This window comes from Epinephelus lanceolatus, chromosome 9 (assembly GCF_041903045.1).
Source record: "Epinephelus lanceolatus isolate andai-2023 chromosome 9, ASM4190304v1, whole genome shotgun sequence".
Taxonomy (NCBI): Eukaryota; Metazoa; Chordata; class Actinopteri; order Perciformes; family Serranidae; genus Epinephelus; species Epinephelus lanceolatus.
Genome location: NC_135742.1, coordinates 15129075 through 15155322, shown reverse-complemented (window position 1 = coordinate 15155322; position 26248 = coordinate 15129075). Strand labels below are relative to the sequence as shown.

The 26248-nt window shown below is 41.4% G+C and overlaps 1 protein-coding gene across 8 annotated transcripts in view; it reads left to right on the top strand.

The window, feature by feature from the left end:
- Positions 1 to 26248, top strand: part of LOC117252594 (rho guanine nucleotide exchange factor 28-like) — a 57450-nt gene that overhangs the window by 28327 nt on the left and 2875 nt on the right. For 3 of the 8 annotated variants that reach the window (XM_033619629.2, XM_033619628.2, XM_033619633.2), the window contains 27 exons: positions 1622 to 1743; positions 1924 to 2306; positions 3001 to 3175; positions 4775 to 4886; positions 5126 to 5206; positions 6157 to 6199; positions 7223 to 7312; positions 7913 to 8036; positions 9903 to 10047; positions 10322 to 10377; positions 13391 to 13448; positions 14025 to 14151; positions 17236 to 17366; positions 17487 to 17627; positions 18136 to 18386; positions 18465 to 18590; positions 18697 to 18814; positions 19857 to 20111; positions 20196 to 20272; positions 20367 to 20545; positions 20698 to 20795; positions 21073 to 21264; positions 23491 to 23622; positions 23762 to 23895; positions 23976 to 24023; positions 24133 to 24237; positions 24864 to 25028. In XM_033619629.2, the coding sequence (XP_033475520.1) occupies positions 1622 to 1743; positions 1924 to 2306; positions 3001 to 3175; positions 4775 to 4886; positions 5126 to 5206; positions 6157 to 6199; positions 7223 to 7312; positions 7913 to 8036; positions 9903 to 10047; positions 10322 to 10377; positions 13391 to 13448; positions 14025 to 14151; positions 17236 to 17366; positions 17487 to 17627; positions 18136 to 18386; positions 18465 to 18590; positions 18697 to 18814; positions 19857 to 20111; positions 20196 to 20272; positions 20367 to 20545; positions 20698 to 20795; positions 21073 to 21264; positions 23491 to 23622; positions 23762 to 23895; positions 23976 to 24023; positions 24133 to 24237; positions 24864 to 25028 (3668 nt within the window). The remainder of the gene's footprint in view (positions 1 to 1621; positions 1744 to 1923; positions 2307 to 3000; positions 3176 to 4774; positions 4887 to 5125; positions 5207 to 6156; positions 6200 to 7222; positions 7313 to 7912; positions 8037 to 9902; positions 10048 to 10321; positions 10378 to 13390; positions 13449 to 14024; positions 14152 to 17235; positions 17367 to 17486; positions 17628 to 18135; positions 18387 to 18464; positions 18591 to 18696; positions 18815 to 19856; positions 20112 to 20195; positions 20273 to 20366; positions 20546 to 20697; positions 20796 to 21072; positions 21265 to 23490; positions 23623 to 23761; positions 23896 to 23975; positions 24024 to 24132; positions 24238 to 24863; positions 25029 to 26248) is intronic. The other 5 variants (XM_033619630.2, XM_078170600.1, XM_033619631.2 and 2 more) reach the window with 3 other exon arrangements.

Sequence of the window (26248 nt, the reverse complement as noted above, 5' to 3'; positions counted from 1 at the left end):
TGTATTGGGAATATTTTGACTGCTTTACCTTTCCATCAGACAGTACTTTGCTTTGGCACTGTGTCGGAATACAGTACGCAGCACAGGTGCGCTCATGTGTAGGAATACCAAAGTTCTACGGTTGAGAAAATGCAGTGCCAAAAAAAGGGGCTGCCTTTCAGCAAGGTAAAGCAACGAAAATATTTTCAATATAGGGTCCACTTAAACTGATATTGTTTTTTTTTTTTTTTTTTTTTTAAGGTAGGACTGTTTTTAAGTGACTAAAATACCTTTTGCTGCTAACCTCCATCCATAGCAGAACATTGTATATCTTCTGTGGTGGTACTTCCATCTGCTTCTCCCAACAGGGGGCATGCTGACGTACATGTACTGTAGGTAGAACACTGACTATGGATAAGTACCTCATACAACTTCATATAAAAAAATCAGAACTATATATCAGGTATATATCATGTATATCATATGTACCCATACAGGCATGCAGTATGTACACTGTTTAACTATTCTCGCTTTACACTGACATGTTACGGAGTTAGAATTTTAGAATATTATGTTTTAGCACAAACCAAGGGTTGTTTTTTCCTAATTTCACCACTGCAAATTACCGTTTATTTTGTTAAATCACGTTTCCTTACAACACAGCTGCAAAGATTAGTCGATTAGTCGATTGACAGAAAATAAATTGACAACCAATTTCATAATTTAATAGTCATTTTAGTCAGTTTTCAGGCATAAAAGCCAGATATTAGCTGGTTTCATATGCCATCAGTGTGGGAATTTGATGCTTCTCCTTGTTATATTTGATAACATACTGGGTAGCGTTTGATTTTTTTTTTTTTTACTTTTGTTCGGATTAGACATACCATTTGAAGACATCACCTTGGGTTGGGAAATTACACAGGGCCTTTTACACTATTTTCTGATACCTATCGACAAAACAATTAATTGATTAATAAAGAAAATAATAGGCAGAATAATCAATAAAGAAAAAAGCAAAAATGCAAATGCAAAAAGTTTAAACAATTCTTAACTGTGTTGCATGAATCAAAGGTTTGTTGTAATTAGTGCCGTGGCAAGTAAAGTTCAGCCTCTTTGTGTCTGTGCGAACCTGTAGGTTGTTTTCTAACCCAAAATACTTTCCAAAAGTTGTGTTGTGGAGAAGCTGTGTTTTGCACAGAGCAACATCCCAGAGGGGGCTGTGTGTGTTTTGAGAGCAGGAGTGTTTCCCCCTGTTTAACAGCAAAAACCAGGCTGCTGCTCACAGTGACTCTACTGTGTTGAAAGGGTTCCTCTCAATGCTACTGTGTGCTCACCGGGAGTTATTTCCACTCGCCCGCTGCATTGAAGGCAGGGTGGGGAAGAAACATGCCTACAGATGGCCACTCACAACTCCAAGCACGCCCATTTACGTGTGTGCAAAGAGTCATTCAGAAAGACACACACTCATAAGAGAGTCTGAGTGCTGAACAATGACATGCAACTGCCCAGGATGTCTACATCACTTCCTGTGTTTGTGAAAAGTTATTTGGTGTTGCTGTGGAAACCGAATGTAATATTGAAAAATCCCCCCTCTCTCTCTCTCTCTCCCTCTCTCTCGCTGTGGCTCCCTTCCTCTCTGTAGAGAAGAGCCAGTCCATACGGGAGAGCCAGGCCCTGTCCCCAACGCTGGCTGCCGCTGCCAGACTGTCGGCGATGATACACGGCAAAGACAGAGTGTACGCCAACACCATGCTGGTGGATCAGGTGAGTCGGCCTGAAATGAGTGTTTCTTTCTGTGTGACCGTATACAATATACATCAGTAAAATGGTTTATAACATTAAATTAAAAGCAGAATTAGCTCATATGATGTAAAATGTTCCATTACAGGGGCCACAACTCAGCCTGTGTAATGGTTCCTTCACTTTCTCACTTCTCTGTTCCAGGTGGACGACGCTGACATTAAATACCGCTCTCCAGGGGAGGAAGTGGGGATCCCTGCACCCCATGTTGGCAGCCCATGCTGGGACTTCTCCCCCAGGACCCCCCCTGACTCAGGGAACTGCCCCCAGAACCGGCACCCATCCTCACCCCACAATGGAGAGAGGGGAGTCCAAGGCCCCAGCCTGGAGAATCACAAGGAGCCATCTCCTCGCATCTCTCCCCCCTCTCCCTTTACTTCTTCCCCGTCTTTTCCTTCCTCCCCCCTGGCTTCCGCCTTCCGTTTGTTCGAGGGAGCTCAGAGGCGTCAGATGCAGCCTTGTTTGCCAGTTTCTCCCGCTTTGAACCACAGAGGATGCAGCCTGACTGAGGCGAGCCGTGGCCTGAGGTAGGACAGAAAATCAAAGGCACTCAATCTGTGAACTTTTATATATTTAATTGCAACACTTTTAACGTGATTGCATCACAACTAATTGAGTTTTATATTTTAAAGTGAGAGAACAAACATGCTGCATTATGGCCAACTAGTTTCCCTTCATTTTGAAAAAACAAGATCAGTACACCAATTCTTAAACTTGCTGTCGCCTTCCCGTGACTAACCCATTCCGAGACAACAAAGGTATCATCTGCTTGGAATTTCAGCAAAAGCATTTCTGGACATTTTGTGAGGTGATTGTAGTCAGTGAAGGTGCGGAAAAGTGACAGGAAGCCTGGACACAATTGAGCTGTTTGTGTTGAAGCTGTTGTGCATTCCTTCCAGTTTCCTCAGTGTTGCAGGATCCTTTCTGTGTGCACTGAAGTCAACAAATTCCCTCACAGTTTAAAGCATGGTTATAGCATGATGACTGGTGATGACCTAGATCATCTGCACTTATCTGTGCAAAATAGTGGAGGTCATTGTGGATATGAACACGGCGTTTTTTGCCTCCAACTGATGCCTTGACTTTTGACATTCAGTTTGTTACCAGTTTAATATAATCATGTAGACTGAAGTAGCAACAGTCATTAATGGATTTTTACATGTTTGCACCTGTGCTTGTGTGTGTGTGTGTGTGTGTGTGTGTGTGTGTGTGTATAAACAGTCCTAGTCTTGAGTGTGACAGTGGCGAAGAGGACATACTGGGACATTCCTACCCCTGCTCATCTGTAAAGAAGCAGTACATCCTGCGATCCAGCTCAAGAGAGGAGAGGGACTCTTTCAATGCCTCACCAGACTTCAATCGCACGCACTCTGACAGCACGCACACGTCCACCAAGGTAAACCTTCGTTAAAGCTGTTGTTGGTAACTATGTTTAACCAGTCAGAGCCGAGGAGTTTCTAATGCAGCTGTCATTCATGTCAATCACTGCTCTTAAACTGCAGTCAAACTGTTTCTGTGACTGTGACTGTATTGTTACTGTATTGTATTTCTCGCCTCAATGTATTCAGTATATGTATATGTATTCAGAAACATTTTTTAGTGTTCTGTTTAGCTGTAAAATGAGAATGTTTGTGACCTGGCTACCATGTGGAAAACAGTCTGTGGAAAACCAAGCCCCTCCTACCAGCAGGGTCACAAACATCCTTATTTTACAGCTAAACTGTACACTAAAATATGTTTCTGATTTGAGGTGAGAAATAGGGGATGCAGTAACAGATTCTTGATTCGATGATCAGTGCTGCCTAGTTTGACAGTTTGACCACAGTTTATGAGCAATGGTTGAAATGACTGACATCAAGGTTAGAGAATCCTCTGCTCTGATCGGTTGTTTCTGCTCACATGTGGGGGATTCTTGCAAATGCAAGTAGAAGCACTTAGAGGAGGCAGAGGAATATCATTTCAGTCAGGACCACTTTAGTCACAGAAAACGTTATCTTCATTTACAGTATTATATTTGGCAGTATGGCTCTGTTCTGGGGCCTTTCTGCCTTTTCTAGGCCTATGCAGAAAGCCTAAGGCGGAAAGAGCACACCTCCCTGCCCTTCCGTGTGCCTACATGGAAAGCCTAAGGCAGGGAGAGCAGCAGCAAAAAAAAAACCCCGGGAACAGAACAGAGCAGCATCAATGACAAACAGAAACAACATTGATAAGTCAGACACAGCATGAAAAGGAGGAGCTGGGGTGGAGGTGGGTTGCATAGCGGCTTGCAGAGTAAGCAGCAACAGTAGGCAGGCCAGAGCAGCTTAAATATGGCACCCTGAATGAGATTTGCAAATTGGTTGCATAGAAAGGAATCATGTGATCTATCAGTTGACTCCCCTCCATCAATCAGCTGCTCCATCAGGGTTGTTTGAGATCAGCTGATGTAGCTGGGATGTGAGGGTTTTTTTTATTTTTTCTAAAAGTTCCCAATTACAGCTTTATACATGTTATATTTAATTTCCAGTAACAGTGTTTTTCTCCATGTGTGTGGAAAACTTCTCTCCCTGGTTCTCTCACTCCTTTATTCTAAACAGCACATTTTAACACTCTTTATGACTATATTGCTCTCTAGACAATGCATTCAAAAGGTTTTGTTTATTCTCGCTGATTGCCTACTTTTTTGAGCTCGCTCAATTGCTGGAGAGGTGTACAACAGTTTAATTTGATACTTCATTTTACAGATATGCAGGTTGTTTGTGTCTTTTTTACTTACCTTTATTACTTATTAAAACATTTGCAGCAGGATGTCTAGTAAAATGCACATTAAACAATAAAACTCAAAACAGTAAAGGCAAAGTAAAGTACTACAACAGACACAGCCTGCCCTACAGTCAACAGGTGATAACCCCAGACTGTCAGCAGCTCAGTAATGTGATGAGAGTTGAACTGAACCTGTGAACTTTTGCTTGCTTCTCTGCCTGATCGGTTCCTTCTGATCTGCTCTCTCACCCAGAACCCAGAGGAAGCTGAGGTTCGCCTGCGCTCCTACTCCTACTCCTCCCCAAAGGCGAAGCCATCACGGCCACTGCTAAACCGAGACGCCACCATCACTGACCTGGCAGAAGGTGAGTGAACTTTAACCCCTTAGCCTTGTGACCCTTCCGTTCCCAGGAGTCAACTGGACGGACACATGAGCCACATGTCTAAAGGGGGAGGAACAGACAGGTGTCATAAATCAACTGAACCTCTATAAAGTATCTGTGTGTTTAGTGTCAGCACTGCTTTCATACAGCACCACCAATACTTGTGTGTTTATGAGCACATGTGAGTGTGCAGCATTAAGGCCATGCTTTGTCCTGTGTAGATGGTGCATTCAGCAGCAGCGGCCGTTCTCTACTTCAAGCTTTATCTCTCTCTAAATCCCTCTCTCGTCTCAACCAAGTTAGTAAGTACAAGAACGGCTTCAAACAGCATTTTAGGGGCTGCTGGTTGGCTGGTGAATAAAGTGTCTTTCTACTCTTTCTGGTGAAGTGTGGGATAAACTGGTGATTATCAGGAGCTGCACCATTAAAATGCATTCCTAAACTTTCTATGAACAAGCGTAATTTAACAGTATGTTTATACAAGATGAGAAAACTGTAGTGAAATGACTGAATTAGTCTTGTTGTAGGAAACAAATCCTTTCCTGTGCATTTTGCTGTAAAATGATTTGCTCAGATATTTGATTTCACACAATTTTGCAAAACAATGATGTTTCTCATTGTGGCCCAAATTGTGCAGCCCTTTATCTGTGGTGGGGTTTTGTTTTGGTGGTGGGTGCGGCACTCACATTGTGCAATGCACAAACCACTGTCTCAGAGAAAAACATATTCATTATTAGTTTAAATTGGTAAAAGATCAAAAGCAGACTTTCTCCAAAGCTTGATGTTATAAAACAATAGTAATCAAAACTTCACTTATTTATACGATGACTGACAAGTAGAGGTTTGAAACTTTGAGACTGGGCTTTTTTAATATCCTGAGGCTTTGGAAAAACACTCTTTACATAACTCTTATAGACGATCTGAAGGAGGAGTTGTTTCTACCCTGAGGGCTCTGTTCTGCTTCCATTTTGGTTCATATTATGTTTCCCTCTTGGTTTTGATTTTTCCATCTTTGGTGTCATCTGGTTTTTCGGGGCAAAACTCTTGTGTTGTGTTTGGTCTTTCTCTGAAGGGGTTTGATCCAGACTGTTTCAGGGATTCTTCATGTTTGCTTCTTACTCAGATCTGATTGGGGGTGATGGTTTTTGACGCCCTCAGCTGATTCACTTAGAATCTGTGACAATGACTTCAGTTTTATTGACATGCATTTCTCACTCACCCATTTGCCTGTTTTTGTTTTTCTACTCTACAGAGCAGAGAGCATTCAGCCTGACTGATACTGCCAGAGAAAAGAGGTAAAACTAGCGTGTCATTTCATGAGCTCAGGAGCAATCCACTCAGATGTTCCCCACTTTTTAGGCATCAGTGTTGACCAGCGTTTAGAGATTGGCTAGATGTGCCTACACATGTGTATGTGTATCTCCAGAAATAAACCTGTGGTTGGGGTTTGAGTGCGCAGGATGCAACATACTTCCTGTTGTAAGGCAGAGGCCAGAAAACGCTCTGATTGCAACCACAAATAAGCCTACATAAACAGCAAAACTCACAACTTTTCTGGACTCCAGACCTCAGAAACACTTTGCTAAATTCAAGCTGAATATGTACTATATACACATTGTAGTGTATATTTTGAAGACACACTGTGAACTCTGACAAGTTGATCTCACTTTAAAACATTTGAGAAACCAAGGGAATAGTTATATTTACTTACTTTTTCAAAGCACTTGGTCTCCTAAGATCAACTTGCCAGATTTCACAGAGTAGATTTTCTGAATTAACATTTGTTCTACAATCCTAACGTGACAAATCGTGCTTACATTGTTCTCATCTCATAATTCCCACAATCCATATTCATTTTATAGTTTATTTCATCTCACCACCTCATAAATGTATCATGTGCTAATACATTTTGTTTGATAATAACCATGCATTGCTAACAGAGGAAACATTTCACAAGATCATATTAGGCAATTAGATTATAATATTACATCACTGGAATATTGCGTTAGAGTAGATCATATTAATACTGCAATATTCACAACACCAGCCTTATCAGACTCACCAACCATTTATGTCGGTCATAATATCAGGATCCATTCAGTGTTAAAATTTGGAAGTTGCCTCTGCCTTAAGCATCGGCTAATACATTATATGGTTTCCTAATTCAGTATGTAGCACAAACATTCACGTGACTGTCCACATGCAGTTGTCTTACTAAAGAAATGGTGTATAGACTCTAATCTTAGATGCCACACACCTTATTAACATTTTGAGTCAAAACAGAACAACATGGTCTGAGGTGTGTTATATCCATGCAGGGTTTTGGGTTTCCGTAAGCGGGCCCAGTCAGCAGAGGAGGAGAGCAGCGCATCGCTCCAACATCTCACCCTCACAGAGTTCCTCAAAGAGTATGTTTTCACCAAACAGCCTCACAGCCATGCATGTGTGGCTTAACTCATTCTAACCCCCGCCATAAAACCATTGCCCAACTCATCCATTAACCACATGGTTTCTTTGCAGCTGTATTTGCTCATGTGTGAATCCTCAGAAGATGATGTTAACACTTTAATGTCAGGTCACAGTATATGTTTGATGTGACGTTGCATGTTTCTCCTCTTTACGTTCTGTCGTTGTCACCTTTCACCTAGAGTGTGTACTGTAACTAGCTTAAGCTGCTGTAAATAGTTGACACATTATTAATTGCATCTTGTCAAGGTCATACTATAAATAGCATCCACTAGAGTCCATAGTGACTTCCAAGCATGCCAAGCATGTTGTCAAGAGTAATAGTGTGTAGACCAGGGGTCCTGGAAGACTGTCTGGACATTCTTTCATTCCAGCATGACACCAAAGTGCCTGATTATTCAACTCTTATATTAAATGTACTGAAGTAATGATTTGTCATATAAAGAATGTGCATGTTGGTCCTGAATGCTGCAGTCTTCCACAGGCCAAAATGATGGTAGGAGTTGTGATGGCTGCTGACTGAAATGTTTACACTGAAACAGGATCGAGGATGAGGAGTGGGATAAATACATAATCCCGTCTAAAGTCGAGTCGGAGAAGTACAAAGTCAGCCGGACCTTCAGCTTCCTCAAGAGCAGGATGTCCAGCACTCGCAACAAAACTAAGGTGACAACACAGTGGAAAATACTGTGCGATATATCCATATTATATTGATATCGTGGTACTAGACAAGATATCGATTTTGGATATTGTGATATTCTAAGTGTTTTCTTTTCCTGTTTTGAAAGGCTGCATTATTGTAATTGGGTTTCCATTCAAATTTAGCTCAAATTTTAACCAAATTTTAAGAAATAGGCAAAAGAAATGAAAGTTTATGCACTTTTTGACCCACTACGAAAGCAATGCCTAACAGAGCACACTGGACAATGGAAATAGAGTTTTGAAATGTAGCCATGGGCTCTTAGAAGAGTTCTGATAACAGCCCTGTGTGCATAAGCATGTTAAAAGCATAGACTGTATAAAGTTAGGGATGTAGCTGTGTCACCCATTGGTTTGTGGGCTTATGTTTTAAAGGTTTGAGTTCAGCATTTCGGCCATTGCCATCTTGGAGTTTTACAGCCAGAAGTGACAAAATTTAGATAAGATGGTGGAGCTGTGGAGGAGCAAGGCGGTGATCTGACACATAGCTGTAGTGATGCCTCGCAGGCAGCCTGTCACTTAAGCAGCCCCGCCCTTAATTTAATAAAATGTACAGGGGCAAGTTTTTACAAAGTATATAAAGTTTTGGGGTTTTTTTGTATCAGGCTGTAAACATTTTTATTTCTGCAGTTAAGTTGGGCATTTTAACATGGGGGTCCATAAGGATTGACCCTGCACCGGGGCCAGACTCAAGTGGCCATTCAGAGAACTGCAGCTTTTGTCACTTAGGAGTTGCCGTCACATTTCAGCCCTTGAGGTTGCTGCTTGGTTAAAAGCCTCCAGAGATGACAAAGAGAGCTTGCAGTGGCTTATTCGATGACCATAAATCATCATTCATGCACCGAAATTTCGATATTTTGGGGGATTTTTGTTGTTTGCACCCAGGTTTTTATTCATGTGCAAACTGAGAATGTGCATGAAAAGAGGTGCATGGAAAAGCACTTAGTACATTTGACAATAGCATTGCAATATTGATGTGGAGGTATTTGGTCAAAAATTTCAAGATATTTGATGTACTCCGTCACCCAGGCCTAAAATATGATTCCTGTTGGCTAAGATTTCACCTACATGTGTTTAAAACATGATTGTGTAACCCGGCATTGTTAAACTTTAAAAAACGAAAAAAAAAAAAAAAAAAGAAGTCAGAGGAGACCTCCCAAAGTAGTGCAGTAAAAGGTTTACCACCTCTCAGACAGGCCAGGTCAGAATTCCTGTGCAGGGGAGCCATTGTCTGTGTGCGGTGCCTTTATTTGGCCAGGGAGAAAATTCCCTCTCCTCAGGTCTTAGCAACGGGACACAGTGAAAATATCCTCTTACATAATGCGTAGACCCCCCTCCACACAGCGTGAGGAGCCAAAACACATTCCATAGTACACTTTCAATCTCATGAACACGTGTGCATGCGTTCAAGAACATGTTTCCATGTATGTGCAGACCCACGATGCACACCAACAGTCCAAAAACAAACATACACTCTCAGACCTTGTAAAGCTTGATAAGAAAATAAACATCACACTATTGCACACATGCACAGAGGAATCCCCTTAATGCCCCCCCCCCCCCCCCCCCCAAGGGTAGAGCGCCACAACAGCAGTCGTCCCCATGGACTTTAGCAAAGTAAACAGAAAGGCTTGCTCAGAGGCCCCTTTATCTCAACTAACTCAACTTTAACAGGTGTGTTTCAGCAACAGGATGACCGCTACATGCCTCTTTGTGCCTGCTGCTCAGCGTTATGTCATTTCTACTTTGGTGGTTTACATGATATCGTGGCATTAGCTGCAGTAAATGTCAGCTGAACGAGTACATTGAAAATATTTATGACTTACGTTTCAGGTGAAGGGGAAAGAGGTGAAGGAGGGAAAGGAGAAGTCAGGAGCCACTAATGGACACCAGTTTGTTCCTGTGTCTCCATCTGGTCCCGCTCTCTGTGTGGCCTGTGATAAGTCTGTTTCTGGGAAGGAGCTATTGCAGTGCTCCAGTGAGTATTATACTGTCAGTACTGTTGTTGTTTTATGTCCTGTGGTGGCTGAACTGTTTAGGGTTTGTGTATATGTCTTCGCACATGCTGCCTTGATGTTTTGTTTAGCAGAAGACATGGAGTCGCTTTTCTTCCTCTCACAGAGTCAACATCCATCATGAGGAGCAGGACGGTTTGACAGCCATCTGGACACTGAATCCAGAGATGTGGTAATTTTGTTTATTATCAGTTCACTGATGAAATTAACTGGGATTTCATTTGTTTTTGTTTGCAGACTGTTTCCTGAACGTCCATAAAAACTGTCGAGAGTCTGTTGCAGCCTGCGGGAAGGTAACCACCAACATAACACACTTCATTTAATCTGAAAACCAACAAGCAAGAGAAAATTTCAAATAATAATAAAGGAAGCATCAACCCACTCAAAACACAACCCAGATACAAACAATGTGGTGTCATTTCAAGAATGTCGAGAGTCATACTGAGCTTCTTTTTAAATGTTGCATGATTTCATGAGTCACATATTCTCTCAGGGAGGAAGTCTTTTTTCAAATTTAAGGGGGCGCTCCACAAAACAGATTTGTCAAGTCTGAGAAAATACTGATGTCATGTTAATTATTAGTGACTAGTCCATACCCAGGGGTGTATTATGTATAGAGGAATAAGAAATCAAAAACAGTATATTAGAGGAGATGCAAAATCAGAGCACTGTAAATGCACTATGTAATAAATATTAAACAGTGCACACTGTATTTAGAAACATGCTTTATGGCAAAATATGTGGAGCATAGTTTTGGCTGACGGCACGGAGGCACGCACGTGTGCGGGGCCGTGTGCGGGCACACAGGTACACACATACACACGCAACACGGAGAAAGAATGAAAGAAACAGTGCAAAGTGCACAGCGCAATGTTTAGTTTGTAATGTTCGTAGGCTAATGTCAGTAAAGTGAAAATACGTAATGGCTGGCTCGCACACACAGATGCGCGTTCATTCAGTAAAATAATTACCTTAGTCTTCAGCAAGTGTTGGTGCTTGAAATTGCATGTCCCAAGGGGTTTCCGCGCATGCGCAGCTCGTGCTGCTAATGGTGCTTGCAGTATGAATGGGTAGTGGAAATGCGAATATAAACAGTAGAAATGTGGGAAAAATGCAAAAACGGCATCGTGGCTGTCTGCACATGACCAAGATGAAAGCCTATGTGCAAAGCAGTGAGGAGGAAAATGGATGATGACAGACAGAAGGAAGGACGGAGGGACAGAGGTTTCTCCATTTAATAGTAGGATAGTAGGATAGGATTAATAGTAGGATAGTAGGATGCACAGGTCAGGGTTTTTAAAACCTGCAACAACCAGCCTGATATGAGAGCCAATTTTCCGTCATTTCCAGTAAATATCAGAGCATAAAACGTGTGTTTTCTGTTTTAAAAGCAGGCTACAAATGTAGGAAGACAGCCGTAGTCACCCATGTTTAAAATGGTTACGTCTCGAGTACACAGCTGATAACCTACCTGGTTTGTCTACATGAGCGCACAGCTGATCAGTACAGTGGTTTGTTTACATGACATTACAGAAGTGCATATTTAACACAGCCAGTGTGGACAGAAAGGCACTTGCTCGCTTGCTGTTAGGACACAGTGTGGAGCCTACACATTTGCAGAGGGAAATATTTTACCTGACATTATGTCCGGAGAGATTTATATATTTTGGAGTCAGAGCTTCAACAGATTTTTCTGGTCAGAAGCCGAATAACTAAAAGCCTGATCACAGCAGCACTGATGATAAGGCTGCTTGCCGTGCGAGAGAGAGACGGAGAGAGTGAAAGAGAAGGTGGAAGCAGGATTATTGCACAATGTCCCTCTAAGTTATTGATTGTTATTATTTCTTGAAGATGTTTTCCCTCTCATCCAGGAGGCTTCTTCAGTTCTTCTTCATGAACTGGAGAACTGAAGAAGCCTCCTGGATGAGAGGGGAAACATCTTCAAGAAACTTAACCAAGTCCAGTTGCCTTTGATATATAACACTTATGACACCAAGTATTGATTTAAAATTATTTTATTGCTTCCATTCAGTGTCTTTGATCAGAACTGGATCCAGAGCAATGGTCTGTTATTCACAGCAGCAGTCTGCTATTCAGAAATAACAGACCATAGATTGATTAACCAATAGGAATCGAGTATTAAACACTGCTGTGTAAAAATAAGGTCTAAAAGTCAGAATATCTTGGCCTCTGCAGATTCAAAAGATTGTTGAAAACCCTCCAAATGTTTGGAAGTACAATACCTTATCAACAGAGTACCCCTTTACTGCCGTAGTAGACCAAAATGCAGTAACGAGACACGTATTATATTTTAAATGAAAGGTGCCATAAGGTAAATTTATGTTCAACGAATCTCACAGAAACACATTTTGTGTGTCCTTGAGGTCTAACAAATGTGTTGAGTGCATTTCTTTCCTCATAAAACATTTGCCGAGCCAATTATTTAAATATTTGAATCATTTAAATTGTTTATTAGCTTTCAGGCTTCTTTTTTTACTGCCTTTGTTGGCGCATTTGTACGTTTCTTGGCGTAATGTCAGCAGAATTGCATCAAACCACCACCTGTGCATCCTCCCGTTTGCACAAGCTTCCTTGTGCACATGTATGATACAAACAAAACAGGGACCCATGAATAGCAGCTTTGCTCCAAAGCACAACTAGTGTTCAAAAACTCCACAGGTTGCCTTTAGGTAGACAGTTAACACTTTGTGGAATGAAAATCTGTCCCTCTCATGCTGTTACAGTGATATAGCTATTCAGTTTGTCAATCAAACTCTTCGCTTAGTGTTCCTAATCCATGAGTTTCGCATATAATCTCAAAATCCATCCCGGGAAATGTTTATTATCTGCAACTGTCAACCGGACGTGTCCAGCGGTCTGAGACGCGTGCTGTGTGACAGCAACATCCCCAGTTCAAATCCAGCTTTTGTTGTAGGTCACTTCCTCTGTCTTTCTCAATGTTTCCTGTCGCACTCGGCTGTGCCATCCCATCAAGGCAAAACACCAAAAAAAAGAAATGCATCAGTTTCTGAATTAGAGGCTGGCTGAGAGGAAATGGGTACAACAGGAAGAATAAATTCCAGCATTTGGTGACAAAGGAACTCCAGGAATGTTTTAAAAATCACAAACTGATGATGTATAAAAAGAAATATCTGAGGGGGGGGTCTCTTTAATATTTTTGTTTGGACATAAATTGACTCCAGTATTGACTAAATTTTTGTGCTGCAACCACAACAATTCCATATTTAGAGCACAAACGCTACGATTTACAGCTGTTGATGTTGATATGATTATGTGTCTCCTCAGAAGCCGCAGGAGAGGAATGCACTGCTGATGAAAAGCAAGACCTTGTCTCTCCCACAGAGTGAGTCAGAAAACATTGCGTGTCCCCCCTCCCACCATGTCCTCCCTTGGTCTTTGATTAAGTTTTTACCTGTCCTCCCTTGTTTCTCCTGTAGTAGATTAAGAAAGCTGTTGCTACTCTTCCCCCGTTCTCCCCTCTTCCTTGTTGTTCTTTCCCTGGTAAAAGTTAAACTTTAATCTGTCTCAGTGGGAGATCTGGCCTGGATTGTGTTTATGTGTGTGTGTGTTTGTGCATGCGTACAGAGTCTGAGTGTTTCTCTTCCACTGGCAGGGTCATTTTATTCCTTAACGTGAAGTTCTGTTTCTTTACTGAGTGATTGATGTTTCACAAAGGTGTCAAGGCCAAAAATATCAGCTTCAATTACTACAGCATATTGTCATAACTTTGGACTGAATGCCCAGTTAAACAATGAAAGATAGTGAATGCAGACCTCCTCACAGCTTTATTATTTGGTTATTGTAGTATATAGATATTAACAAAGCATGCTGACATCTGAGGTATTTATTTGTAGAATGTGAAAGCCTCCAATGTGTGACTGATTTCTCTTCCTGCTCCCTGTCCTGGTTTATCCTCTAGACTCTGGGAAAGACAACTCTCCAGCCTCCATTTTCTCCTCTTCTTCTTCACTTCCCACAACAACCAGAGAGAAGAGAGAAACAACTGCCCCTCTCTCCAAAAGCCTTTCTATCTCTATAGACAACAGGTAGGATGGCAGTGTTAGCACTATATATATATCAAAACATCCATTCCAAAACGTATTAATTAAAGGGATTGTTCAGATTTTTGGAAGTGAAGTGGGGTTGTATGAGGGGAGGGGTCAGCAGCAAAATTGATTTTAGCCACCTATAAAAGTCCCACTGACAAAAATTAATAACAGTTTAAGTTCTTTTATGCTCAGGCTACATGTTTATTGACGTTGCTTACCATCTGTGAGGGACAACTCTCCTACATCTGTGGACAGCGGAGGACCCACTACAGTCCCTGACAAAAGTCTTGTCGCTTATCCAAGTTGTAGGAACAACAAATAATAACTTGACTTGTAGTTGATCAGTTGGAATCAGAAATGGCTTATATGAAAGGCAAAGGCCTCTAGATTATGCTTATTATACCAAAATAAAGTTGTGCATCATTCACTGAATTTTATCATTTAATTAGGACAGAAAGGTCAGATCTTGCTTGGACAAAAGTCTTGTCGCATACAAAAATAATGTACTGTAGAAATGATACTTTATTTTGAATACACAAACATGCTCCAATAACATCAGAACATAAAGTCATGGTGCCTTGGGAAAAAGAATTAATATCGTGTATGACTCCCATGAGCTTGGAGGACTGCATCCATACGTCTCGGCAATGACTCAAATAACTTATTGATGAAGTCATCTGGAATGGCAAAGAAAGCAGTCTTGCAGGACTCCCAGAGTTCATCAAGATTCTTTGGTTTCACTTCCAAGCCTCCTCCTTCATCTTACCCCAGACATGCTCAATAATGTTCATGTCTGGTGATTGGGCTGGCCAATCCTGGAGCACCTTGACCTTCTTCACTTTCAGGAACTTTGATGTGGAGGCTGAAGTATGAGAAGGAGCACCATCCTGCTGAAGAATTTGCCCTCTCTTGTGGTTTGGAATGTAATGGGCAGCGAGAACCTCTTGATACTTCAGGCTGTTGATGTTGCCATCCACTCTGCAGGTCTCTCGCACACCCTCATACTGGATGTAACCCCAAACCATGATTTTTCCTCCACCAAACTTGACTGTTTTCTGGGTGAATCTTGGGTCCATGCGGGTTCCAACAGGTCTTCTGCAGTATTTGCGGCGATTGGGATGCAGTTCAATGGATGATTCATCAGAAAAATCAACCTTCTGCCACTTTTCCACTGTCCATCCTTTCTGCAAGCTGTGGGCCTTGGCAAATGCAGCACGATTCTTTTGTTGTCTTCTGTTTAATGCTGGTTTGTGAGCAGTAATTCGGCCATGGAGACCATTGTGTGAGAGAATTCGACAAACTGTTCTGGTAGATACAGGGGTTTCTGGTGACCAGTTCTGATGTAGCTCTGCTGCAGTTGAAAAAGGGCTGGCCCTGGACTGCCGAAGCAACAAACGGTCCTCTCTAACAGTTGTGTTACGGGGTCTGCCTGACCTGGGCTTGTCATGAACGTCACCAGTTTCTTCAAATCTTTTTTTTATCCTCTCCACTTGACGTTTGGATACACTGAAGATGTCTGCCATCTCAGCAGCAGACTTGGTCTTCAGGCTCTTGATGATCAGCACTTTGGTCTGTGGTTGAATCTTTGGCATGTTGTCAGCGGTCAGGTTGCACTTCACATGAAGGTCTGGTGTGCTGGGGTTCTTTTTATACACACCTGGGAATGTGTTAATTACAGTATTTGTCACAGGTGGAGCTCTAATCTGTGATTGGTTGAATCATTTAAAGACACGACAAGACTTTTGTCCAAGCAAGATCTGACCTTTCTGTCCTAATTAAATGATAAAACTCAATGAATGATACACAACTTTATTTTGGTATAATAAGCATAATCTAAAGGCCTTTGCCTTTCATATAAGCTATTTCTGATCCCAATTGATCAACTACAAGTCAGGTTATTATTTGTTGTTCCTACAACTAGGATAAGCGACAAGACTTTTGTCAGGGACTGTAGGTCTCCTTCGTCTAGGGACAGGGCATGCAGCACATCTGCGTCTGCATGGCAAAAGATTAATTTAGATTTATTCAGAACTTTTATTTTAAGTTATTTTATCTGATTTTATTTTATCTGGTTTTGTTTTATTTTATTTTATCTGGTTTTATTTTATTTTATTTTACCCAACACTCTCTGAAAAGTACAGACTGTCTTTGTATCAGTTTATGTTACTTTGTATTATTATGCAATTTTTATTTTCATTCTTATTCTTCTTACAGAACTTTTATTTTATTTTATTTTATTTTATTGTAAGTGTATATTTTGAGTGCTATATTGAGAATATTTTTACCACTTTACCTTGCCACAGACAGCCCTTTCTGGCGGGGAAGTTCCCCATCTATGCTCTCGTCAAAGCCACAAAAATCCATTGACAAAAATAGTAATTTTACCTCACTGAACACGGGAGCTGCTGGTGTGCTACTGTCTTGATCAATTAGTTAGTTTGTGTCATTGTGTGACTTTGGTGAATCCAAACTAACCCATGTGAATGGCACAGTCACACAATTACGCAAACAGCCATACTGATCAAGGTAGCTATAGACCAGCAGCTCATGTGTCCAGCGATGTTAAATTATTGTTTTTTCTTAATGGAGTCTGGCCTTGAAGAGAGCTGGCTTCAGTTTCCAATTGTAAATCACTGTCTGTCACCAAGGTGAAAATATTCTAAACATACAGTGTACACTTAACCCGCTACTGATTTTTTCAAGATGGTTTGAATACGTTTTTCTGCTGCCCCCGTCCACAGCAGTACATTTCTTAGCTTTCGTGTCGGTACTCCTGCCTGCTTCTCCAATCTGGGGGTGTGCCAGTTGACATTGACTGTATTGAAGTACCTCAAACAACCCCACTTCAAACGATCTGAAGTATCCCTTTAATCTGGGTTTCAGTGAGCTTTTGTATCTTTAAATTCTAAAGAAGAAACTTAAGATCTTGAATACTGGCACAACATATCACTTCAGTCTCAGAATACTTGAATCAGTTTTAAAATGCAGACGTAAATAAAACCTTCTCTTGCAAACAGGCCGCCTTAATGCAAACACTCTGTCTTAAAAAAGTTCTAGCTAACTCATTTTGTTTCTGTGCAGACGTCTGAGTGATGCAGCAGGGGTGGACAGTGAGTGCAGCGTGACAGCTTGCACTAACAGCTCATTGTCTGATGAGGGAACACCGGTCACAGCGACTCCCCCGTCAGCTGAGCCGCCAATCACCACACAGGGTGAGGAGGACAAGCTTACATTATGATTTGTCCCACCCACACACACATAACACTGAGAATTATTGGAGAGTGGACTGTGATTTAGAGGAAAGATATTGTTTATTATTTCTGTGGCCACAGATGCGGTTGATGCTGCTCTGATGAGCGACCTGTCGGCTGACCAGCTGGGGCTTGAGGTGGAGTCATGGAGTCTGGCGGTCAGTGCGGAGTTTTGCAGGCAACTCGACAGGAACACCATTAAACGACAGGATGTTATTTATGGTGAGACCGTTCTCCTTAGTACAGTATTTTATATAAGCATTAGGCAGTATGCATACTGTATCTGTCGTAGATCTTATTTGCTGAGTCAAATCTCAGTGGGTAGAACCCAAGAATCACAGCAGGGGCGAGTCTGGGCTTGATTTGGACGTAATATAAATAACTTAAAAAGCTTTGCTCACTGGCAGACACAATGGTGTTAACACTGTGCACACTGCCAAGTTGGAAGTACACACAACTTCATATTTATTACACAAACGTCCTTTTTTTGGAGGAATGTGTTGAAATGAGTTACTGCGGCAGCTATGTAGCCATTTTTACTCCTCGCTGCTCCACTTGGATTCAGCTAAACATTAGTTTGCCAGAGTAATCCCATGCTCCACAGAGGTTTACTTCAATCAGCAAGATCATGTTACTGAGAAACCTTTGCCCAACTCAGCATCTCATCTGCACTTGTAAGCATGCACATTTATTTCAGTGCCCATAATCGACTCTCATTGCCCCCATACAGAGCTGATGCAGACAGAGCTGCACCACATCCAAACGCTGACAGTCATGTCGGAGGTGTTCAGGAGAGGCATGCTGGAGGAGCTGCAGCTGGACTGGGACTGCGTGGCCCGGATCTTCCCCTGCTTGGACCCCCTGCTGCTCTTTCACAGAAACCTCTTTGGAGCACTGCAGGAACGCCGACAGGCTTCAGCCCAACCTGAGAACCCCCGAAATTACCTCATCCATCAGATTGGAGATATTCTGCTTGAGCAGGTTGGTGAAGATGGACTCATGCACATAAACACACAAGGATACATGTCTTTAGTCAACCTCTTATGGCCTCTTTCTTAGTTCTCAGATGAACACGCTGAGAAGATGAAGGAGGTGTATGGAGAGTTCTGCAGCCATCACACCGAGGCCGTCAATGTCTTCAAAGAGCTGCAGCAACAAAACAAAAAACTCCAAAACTTTGTCAGAGTAAGCTCCTGCTTCCAGACCTCTTTTGCTTCTTAAATAATGGATTTACAGTAAACTGTCATGATTGAACAGGTACTCATTTTGGTGTTAACCTCTTTACTCGCAGCAACAGAGCAATAACACTCTGGTCAGACGGAGAGGGGTGCCAGAGTTTATCCTGCTGGTGACTCAGCGCATCACCAAGTACCCAGTGCTGCTGGAGAGGATATTACACTACACTCAGGGTATGTCGGCTCTACTTTGTCATAAAGCCATAAACATATGCAACTCATAAGTCTGTTTAATATTCTGTGGAAGCATCAACACAAAGTCATGGGGCGTTTTTATGTTTACACATAGCAAAATGTTTTAAAGTTTACTAAGATGATCCAAGTATTTGCTGCAACACTGCATGTTTCTATTACATGAAAAGTACCACTACGCAACTAGATACTTTATTAGCTACAAATAAAGAGGTTATTTTCTGTGTTCATCATCAAAGTGTCATAAGTAACTTGAATATTTCAGTGTTGGATGACGTTGGTATTTTTAATAGCCTGCTTGAGAATATTACCTGTGCTTTGTGTGGAATTTATAAATAGCCTTTTTATTTTTACTTTGACTGCTCTCTTATTGAAAATGAGAAGAAAGAGTTTTGCAGTGGCTAAAGTATTATTTTAAGTCCAGATGAAACACATTTTGAGAGCATCAAGCTTCAGTATTGTGATATATTTCTGGATAAAACAGGATAGGCAGGTGGGATATAATATTAGGAGGAATTTGATTTGGTCGTTGAAAAGTGGGTGTGTCATAACAAGTGAGGCCCACGGTGTACACCGACAGGATAGTAGTATCCATCAGGGGGAGAGATGAAGCCCAGGGTTGTAGTCCACTATAAATGCCTTATGCACAATCTGGCGCTGTCACAGGTACCAAAGTGAATACATTCTAGCCCACAGCTCATATCCACAGTATTTGTGGAAATTAAGACACAGACACATGCTGTTTCTAGCTAGCTAACGTAATCTTAGCTTTTCGTGGCTTAAAGTTTCAGACTGATTGATGGATGGATGTTATTGGTTGAAATTGGTTGGTACCAGCTTACGTTAGCACACACCATATTTTGTTTTACGGGAAGAAAACAGGATTCGAAATTGATATATTTGGCACATATTGATAAATAGGTACACAACATGACTTGCAATGTGATCTAAAAGGGTTTAAAACTAATTTTTCATTTCATTTCACCTTTAATGTGACCTCTCTGTTACCTCCTTCCCCCCACAGAGGGAAGTCAGGAACACTCTGACCTATCGAGCGCCCTGGCTCAGATCCGTGACATCATCGCTGCAGTTGACCTGACTGTGAACAAGTATGAGAGGTGTCAGGAGCTGCAGGAAGTTCTGGCCCGGCTGGAGAACAAGAGTTTCGCCAAGCTGAAGAATGGCAAGGAGTTTCGCAAACAGGACCTGCATAGCAAACACAGGGATCTGCAGTATAAAGGGCTGGTCTACTGGAAGACCGCCACAGGACGTCTGAAAGGTTTGTATAAGATCATCTGTGTCGCACAATCCTTGACTTTAAGAGACAATCAATCTACATGAATTTCTGCTATTGTGTTTTCAGATACTTTGGCTCTCCTGCTCACAGACGTTCTGGTTTTCCTACAAGAGAAAGATCAACGCTTTGTGTTTGCTGCTGTGGTAAGCCTCAACCTGAAGAATACTTTGAATTCAAAGACACCTTGTTCAGCTCTCCATCCTTTAACCCATCTTTATGGGTTTTGTCTCCTTTCAGGACCAGAAGCCTCCTGTAATCCCTCTACAGAAGCTCATTGTTAGAGAAGTAGCCAATGAGGAGAGGGGGATGTTCCTCATCTCCGCCTCCTCAGTGGGACCAGAGATGTATGAAGTTCACACCACCACCAGAGATGAGAGGAATGCATGGATGAGACACATACGACAAGCTGTGGAGAGGTATATGTGTCAAGTCAAGTATACAGTGTTTGTTTGTGCAGGTGTGCAAATGTCAGGGCTTCTACTTAGATTCCGGTGCATGTGTGTGTGCCAGGTTAATGTGTGTGAGTGGTTTTGTAACTCATTCCCTAACCTACTGGTCTACCTGGCAGTTGTCCTGAGGAAGAGGAGGAGGAGGAGCGAAGTGCTGAGACAGAGGAGGCCAGGCGAGTGGCGGAAGTGAGAGTTCAGAAGATCACCAAGTTCCAAGGTGAGAACACATTTGTCTCCATATTCATGAACACTGTGAACATACAATATCTGTTTGAGTGAATGGTGTATATAGATTTTATATTATTTATTTTAATTTTAATTGGACTCTTGGGCTGCTATAACATTTGAATTTACCTGGTGTTGGGTTATTAAAGTCTTATCTTACCTTATATCCATATTTTATCTGTTACCTATCCTTCTTTGTGAAACATCACATGCTGCTCTGGTAGGACCATAAACTCAGCTATCCTAATCTCAGTGTTTGTTGTGTTTAGAGACACTGTTGGGTCAGGACCAGCGAATCTGCAACAGCCTGGAGGAGAAGTTACAGCTTTATGCTGAGCTCACAGAGTTAACCCTCCACTCACCAGAACCTGTACCACATCGCCATCTGCTGGTGCAACCTGACACAGACAATGAGCCACCACGACAGGCCTCCTCACTGCTGACAGCTGCACTAAGAGAGGGTAAGAAAGCTCCTGTGTGGGCTCCGTAATGCTGCGGTCATGCTGTTGGAGGACGCATTTCACAAGCCTAATTATTATGAAGAGTGACTAACCTACATTAAAAATGAACATGAATGCACCATCTGACACTTTCAAGAGCATATCCACGCCTATTTTAAAATACAAGTCTTTTTGGTGGGAGCAAATGTATTTTGGTGTACAGCCTAGATAATATCCATATGTGGGGAAACACCATATAAAACACTTAAAGGTATACTATGCAGGAATTGTCAGCTACTATTTGTAAACAGTATTGCCAATGAAAGTAAAAGCCAACACCAAATTTATTCTCTTTTTGGAGCTATTTTCGTCAGCTTGGCATTTTTGCCTCAGTATATTCCATACTATATTAAATACAGACAGAGGGCAGAATCTAGTGGGTCATTAGGGATGACTGGGAAGGGATCACTTTTGTATGAGTCTATATATTAGAAAAAGAGACGACTGGTTGCGCTGTGTATACAAATGTAGATCAAAACCTTGTGTCGGGTGCTCCTCATGTGATGGCCTCCAATTGGTTCCTGCCACTATATAATTGGGGCCATACCTGTGTTGAATGTTTTAAAAGCCCTGACGAAGACCTGCAGTGGTCGAAACATGTTGGCTCTTTTAATGATTTAGCCACGGGTAGAAAAAGATTTCCGCACACTTACATCTATCCAGTGTCTCACTTTATTGCTGAGCTTTCAGTCTATTCAACCGTCATCAGAGCATACCTGATGAAGGTTGAATAGACCAAAAGCTTAGCAATAAAGCGAGACATTGCATAGATGTAAGTGTGCGGAAATCTTTTTCTACCAATCTGGACTCATTGATGTTTTCAGCACCTTGCTGAGACTGAGCCGGGTGGAGCGGTAGCTACTCTGCAATGATTTAGCCACTACAAGTGTGCCTGGAGTGCCTTTCTGAGTCTATATATTGTTTTTTAGGATATTTCTGCATAGTATACGTTTAACAATATAGCATTTTATACACAGTGCTGACCCTTTGCTGAAAAAGAGGCTCTAAGCAAGATTCTTCAATCAATCAAACCAATGTTTATTCAGGGAAAATTGACTGAGCATTAAGCTCTTGTACAGCAATGCCCTGAGTTCACATTCAATGGGCTAGAAAGATACAAGCATATAATAGTAATCACAGTAAAGTGATAAAAAAAGACCATAAAAACAAATAAGTAGCAGCAACGTCGATCAAGAATTATGAACAGCAATAAAAAACAGTACAAAGAAAAAAAGTTGAATAATAAGAGAAGAGTCTGCCACAAAGGACAGATACATAACAATAGTATAATGTAGCATATCATGTCTGTCAACTAACCAAAGCAGGAACACTGTTAAACAACCACATCATCTAGCATACACTTGAAATGATCTAACAACACATACCTGTCTAATCTAAATAAGAGGGAGCATTTTTTTTTTTTTTTTGAACACTTGCATACGTATATTTTATTTATCTTAAACAAACTGCATTAATGTCTAAAAACCACTGCTACATAGCCATACGACACCAACACTGGTGTTTTTATTTACTTAATTTAGCTGATTCAACCTCTTCTCAGGACTGTGTTCTCATGTGAAGACCATGCAACATTTCTCTCAGTGTCCCTTTGACATGTCATGGCAGAAAAGGCTATAATAAGAAACATCAATAATGGCTACATCTCATTTAGTTTTGCAATTTACAGGCCCATGTTCACGTGAAGAACACTAATTGTGTGTAGCTTCCCAAGACACTTAAATGAAATATTGCAGTCATGAGTAATGGTTAGTTTCTTCAGGCAAGTCAACTTGCACCGTTATCTTTATCTGTATACTGAGTTTGCTGATATCATATAATTCCTCTCATATCTCAGTCCAACCTGAACTCTAATCAGTGAGAAGAGATAACTCATGCTGGGGTGTGTAGGGCTTTTTATCTACCAAGATCAGTATAGCATTGCAATAAACAGATAATAAACTTTTGATTATTTTTAGGATTGTGTATTAGACTTACAAACTTCAGAAAATTACTTTGCAAATATTAATTTGGAAGACAGTCTACATGTAAGTTTGTAAGAAAGAACATAAAAGTACAACTGAATGACTTAGAAAAGTGATGCAGTGTGCTGTAGGTTTATTAGTTGTCATTATTGACATTTTGAAACCAGACTTCAAAGAATAATCCTGAGTTTTGCGTCTTCTGCAGCAGAGAACCTGATCACCATCCTGCAGGCTCGTGATGGTCCTACTGTAAAAAGTCAGAGCTCTCCGGTCCAAGGACCAGAGTGCTGCAGCTACAACAGCCACGGCAGCAGCATTCAGGAGTCTCCCTCTGAGCGTGAGTCATGGATTTTTACTGTAATGCCTTCAGTTGACATGGCTGCCAACATATGCTACTTGACCTCTCCCGATGTGGGTGAACCATGTTGCCTAATATTTGCAGGCAGAGACATTTACTTCTTCTTTTCTTGCTACAGCGGATTATCTTAGCACGCTCAGTATGAGCTCCACCTCTCTTGGGTCAGACAATGAACTGACGGGAATGGACAGCGTGCTGTGGAGCTCTGCTGTTGAGCTCAGGAGAGGAGACACCAAAGGGACACTGTTAAAGGTTCAAGCACTGTAGTTCCCCATAAGCAAAGTTTGTTACTAAAATAAATTGTTCACACGTATTAACACAGTTTTCTGTAGGTGGCGGAGAGGGTTCAGAGCCTGACTCAGCTTCTCTACAGTCTGCAGGTGAGAAAAGACACAAGACACAGCATCTGCATGAGTGAATATTTGGCTTTGTGAGAGGGCAGGATTAGTAACAGGAGAGTGATTAAGTGTCTCCACCCTGTGTTGGCAGGCAGCAGTGACCCTCCAGGACAGCTGCTATGAAGTCCAGAAACTCCTTCTGCAGGAAGGAGAAAGACCTCAGCTCCGACCTCTCACTTCCCTCCCCAACAGTCTGGTATGAGTCACGTGATATTCACTGAAGCAAAGTCTCAGAAACTGACTCACTATAGACATAACATTTTCTGGTTCTCCAAATTGAATTACCACAGACATCCGGTCAAGGATGAGGCATTAAGTTGTTTCTAGGCAATGTATCATCACTGCACTCCAATTTTCCACTTGTTGTTTTGTGTATGGTTCTGCACAAAGGAAAAGATAAGTAAACTAAAACTCAAACATAATCAGCCTTAAGTAAATAAACCCTAATAATGAACAAATCTTCACAATGCATATTCACTTTTTCACTTTAACATATATGACTTGACTAACACATGGGAAATATGAAATACTAAACATTGCAGCCAAACAGATAATAAACCTCCCCTGCTCATCAACTTCCCAACCTTAGTCCCAAAAATGCTCCAACCTGATTGGTAGTCACTGATAGACCCTTATTAGTCTGACACAAGCCACAGAGTGCGAATCTCAACAGATATATTTAGGCCTTTTCCACATTCATGTTTGAATAAATAATTTATCCCACACCAGAGTCTCGGTGTTTTACTAACTTAGACTTGAATTCAGTTTTCTCTTTTTCAAATAATGACAGAAAACATTAAACCTGTTTCTGTTGTTATGCAGGAGCAGGACAAGCAGAGGAGTACTGATAAGAAGAAAGAGGAAGTAGAAAAGAAGGGTTTAGAGAGGAAGAAAGAAGAGGTGGATGAGGTGCAGAAACTCCATGTGAGGCTGAAACAGGAGCAGCAGCGCTGGGACAAAGAGTGTTTGGCCAGAGAGAAACATCAGGTACACCTCATGCTGATGTTACGTTGCATGTACACTCAGTTGTCTCACTTCATTTGGTTTTTCTGTCTGTCTGTGTTGTTCATTAAACAAAAAAAATGTGGTTATGCACACTGAGGACTTACCCATGTCTTTGATCTGTTCCGGTTTCTGAATCAATCAAAGACACCACCAGTTGATAGACTGCACCTTAGACTATATAATGAAATTAATGAAACAGTCAGATTTTAATTAGATTTCACCAACATCATGAGTGAAGGCAGAGCATGAGTTTTGCTTCTTCTGCAGCAAATAACCTGGTCACCATTCTTCATACTGCTTGACCTTTGTCTGTGGGTGAACCATATCACCTAGTATATGCAGAACATGACAGTTACTTGTTCTTTTCTTGCTGTGACCTATGAATTCACCTCTGCTTGATCAGATAATTTTAGATAGTAGTTCATCTGTACGTGATGTGCTGTGCTGTTCAGATGCTGTTTTGTTGTGAAATGTTGTAATTTCCTTTTTCCTTTACACGCAGCAGGGAGTGTCTGCCTGTACATAAGGCTTTCTGGCTAACTGGTTGCTAAACATTTGCAACATACAGTTAATGCACATTGAATTTCTTACTTAATGTGCAGCATGTGGCAGCAATGCATTCTTGTCTGTCAGGATTATTGTTGCCTTAACCCACATTTTAAAAATGTAATGAAACTCCGCTAATGCGTTTCAAAAACGTCAGAACAGCTCGTCCGTCATAATCCAAGTACCCTGAAGCAGCGGCATGCAAAATTGACTTGAAAAGACATAATTTACTCCACTTTTATAGCATAATTTCTCACCGTGGTCAGTTAGCCTCCCCTGCAGCCCTGGTGCTAGTTCTCGAGTCTCGTGCAAGTTGCCATGTAAACACAGCAAGCCTGCAGGGCAGGCTAACTGACCACAGTAAGAAATTATGCTATTAAAGCTGTTATCCTCCGATACCCCGAACGAGTTTTGTGGATTAAAAAAACTACACTGGACGTCTTGTCGGCATAAGGGTCAGTAAGTACTGTCTGTATTTTCATTCTAAAGTGGCCATTTCCTTAAAATGCCCAACTTAACAGAGAAATAAACATGGTTACAAACTGGTACAAATAAGTATATGTCACCCATTTAAGTTTTATTAAGGATTAAAGATAACCCAAGCTCTACCCACTTGTCCAAATATGGTTACCTTGGGTCACTTCTGGCTCCAAAAA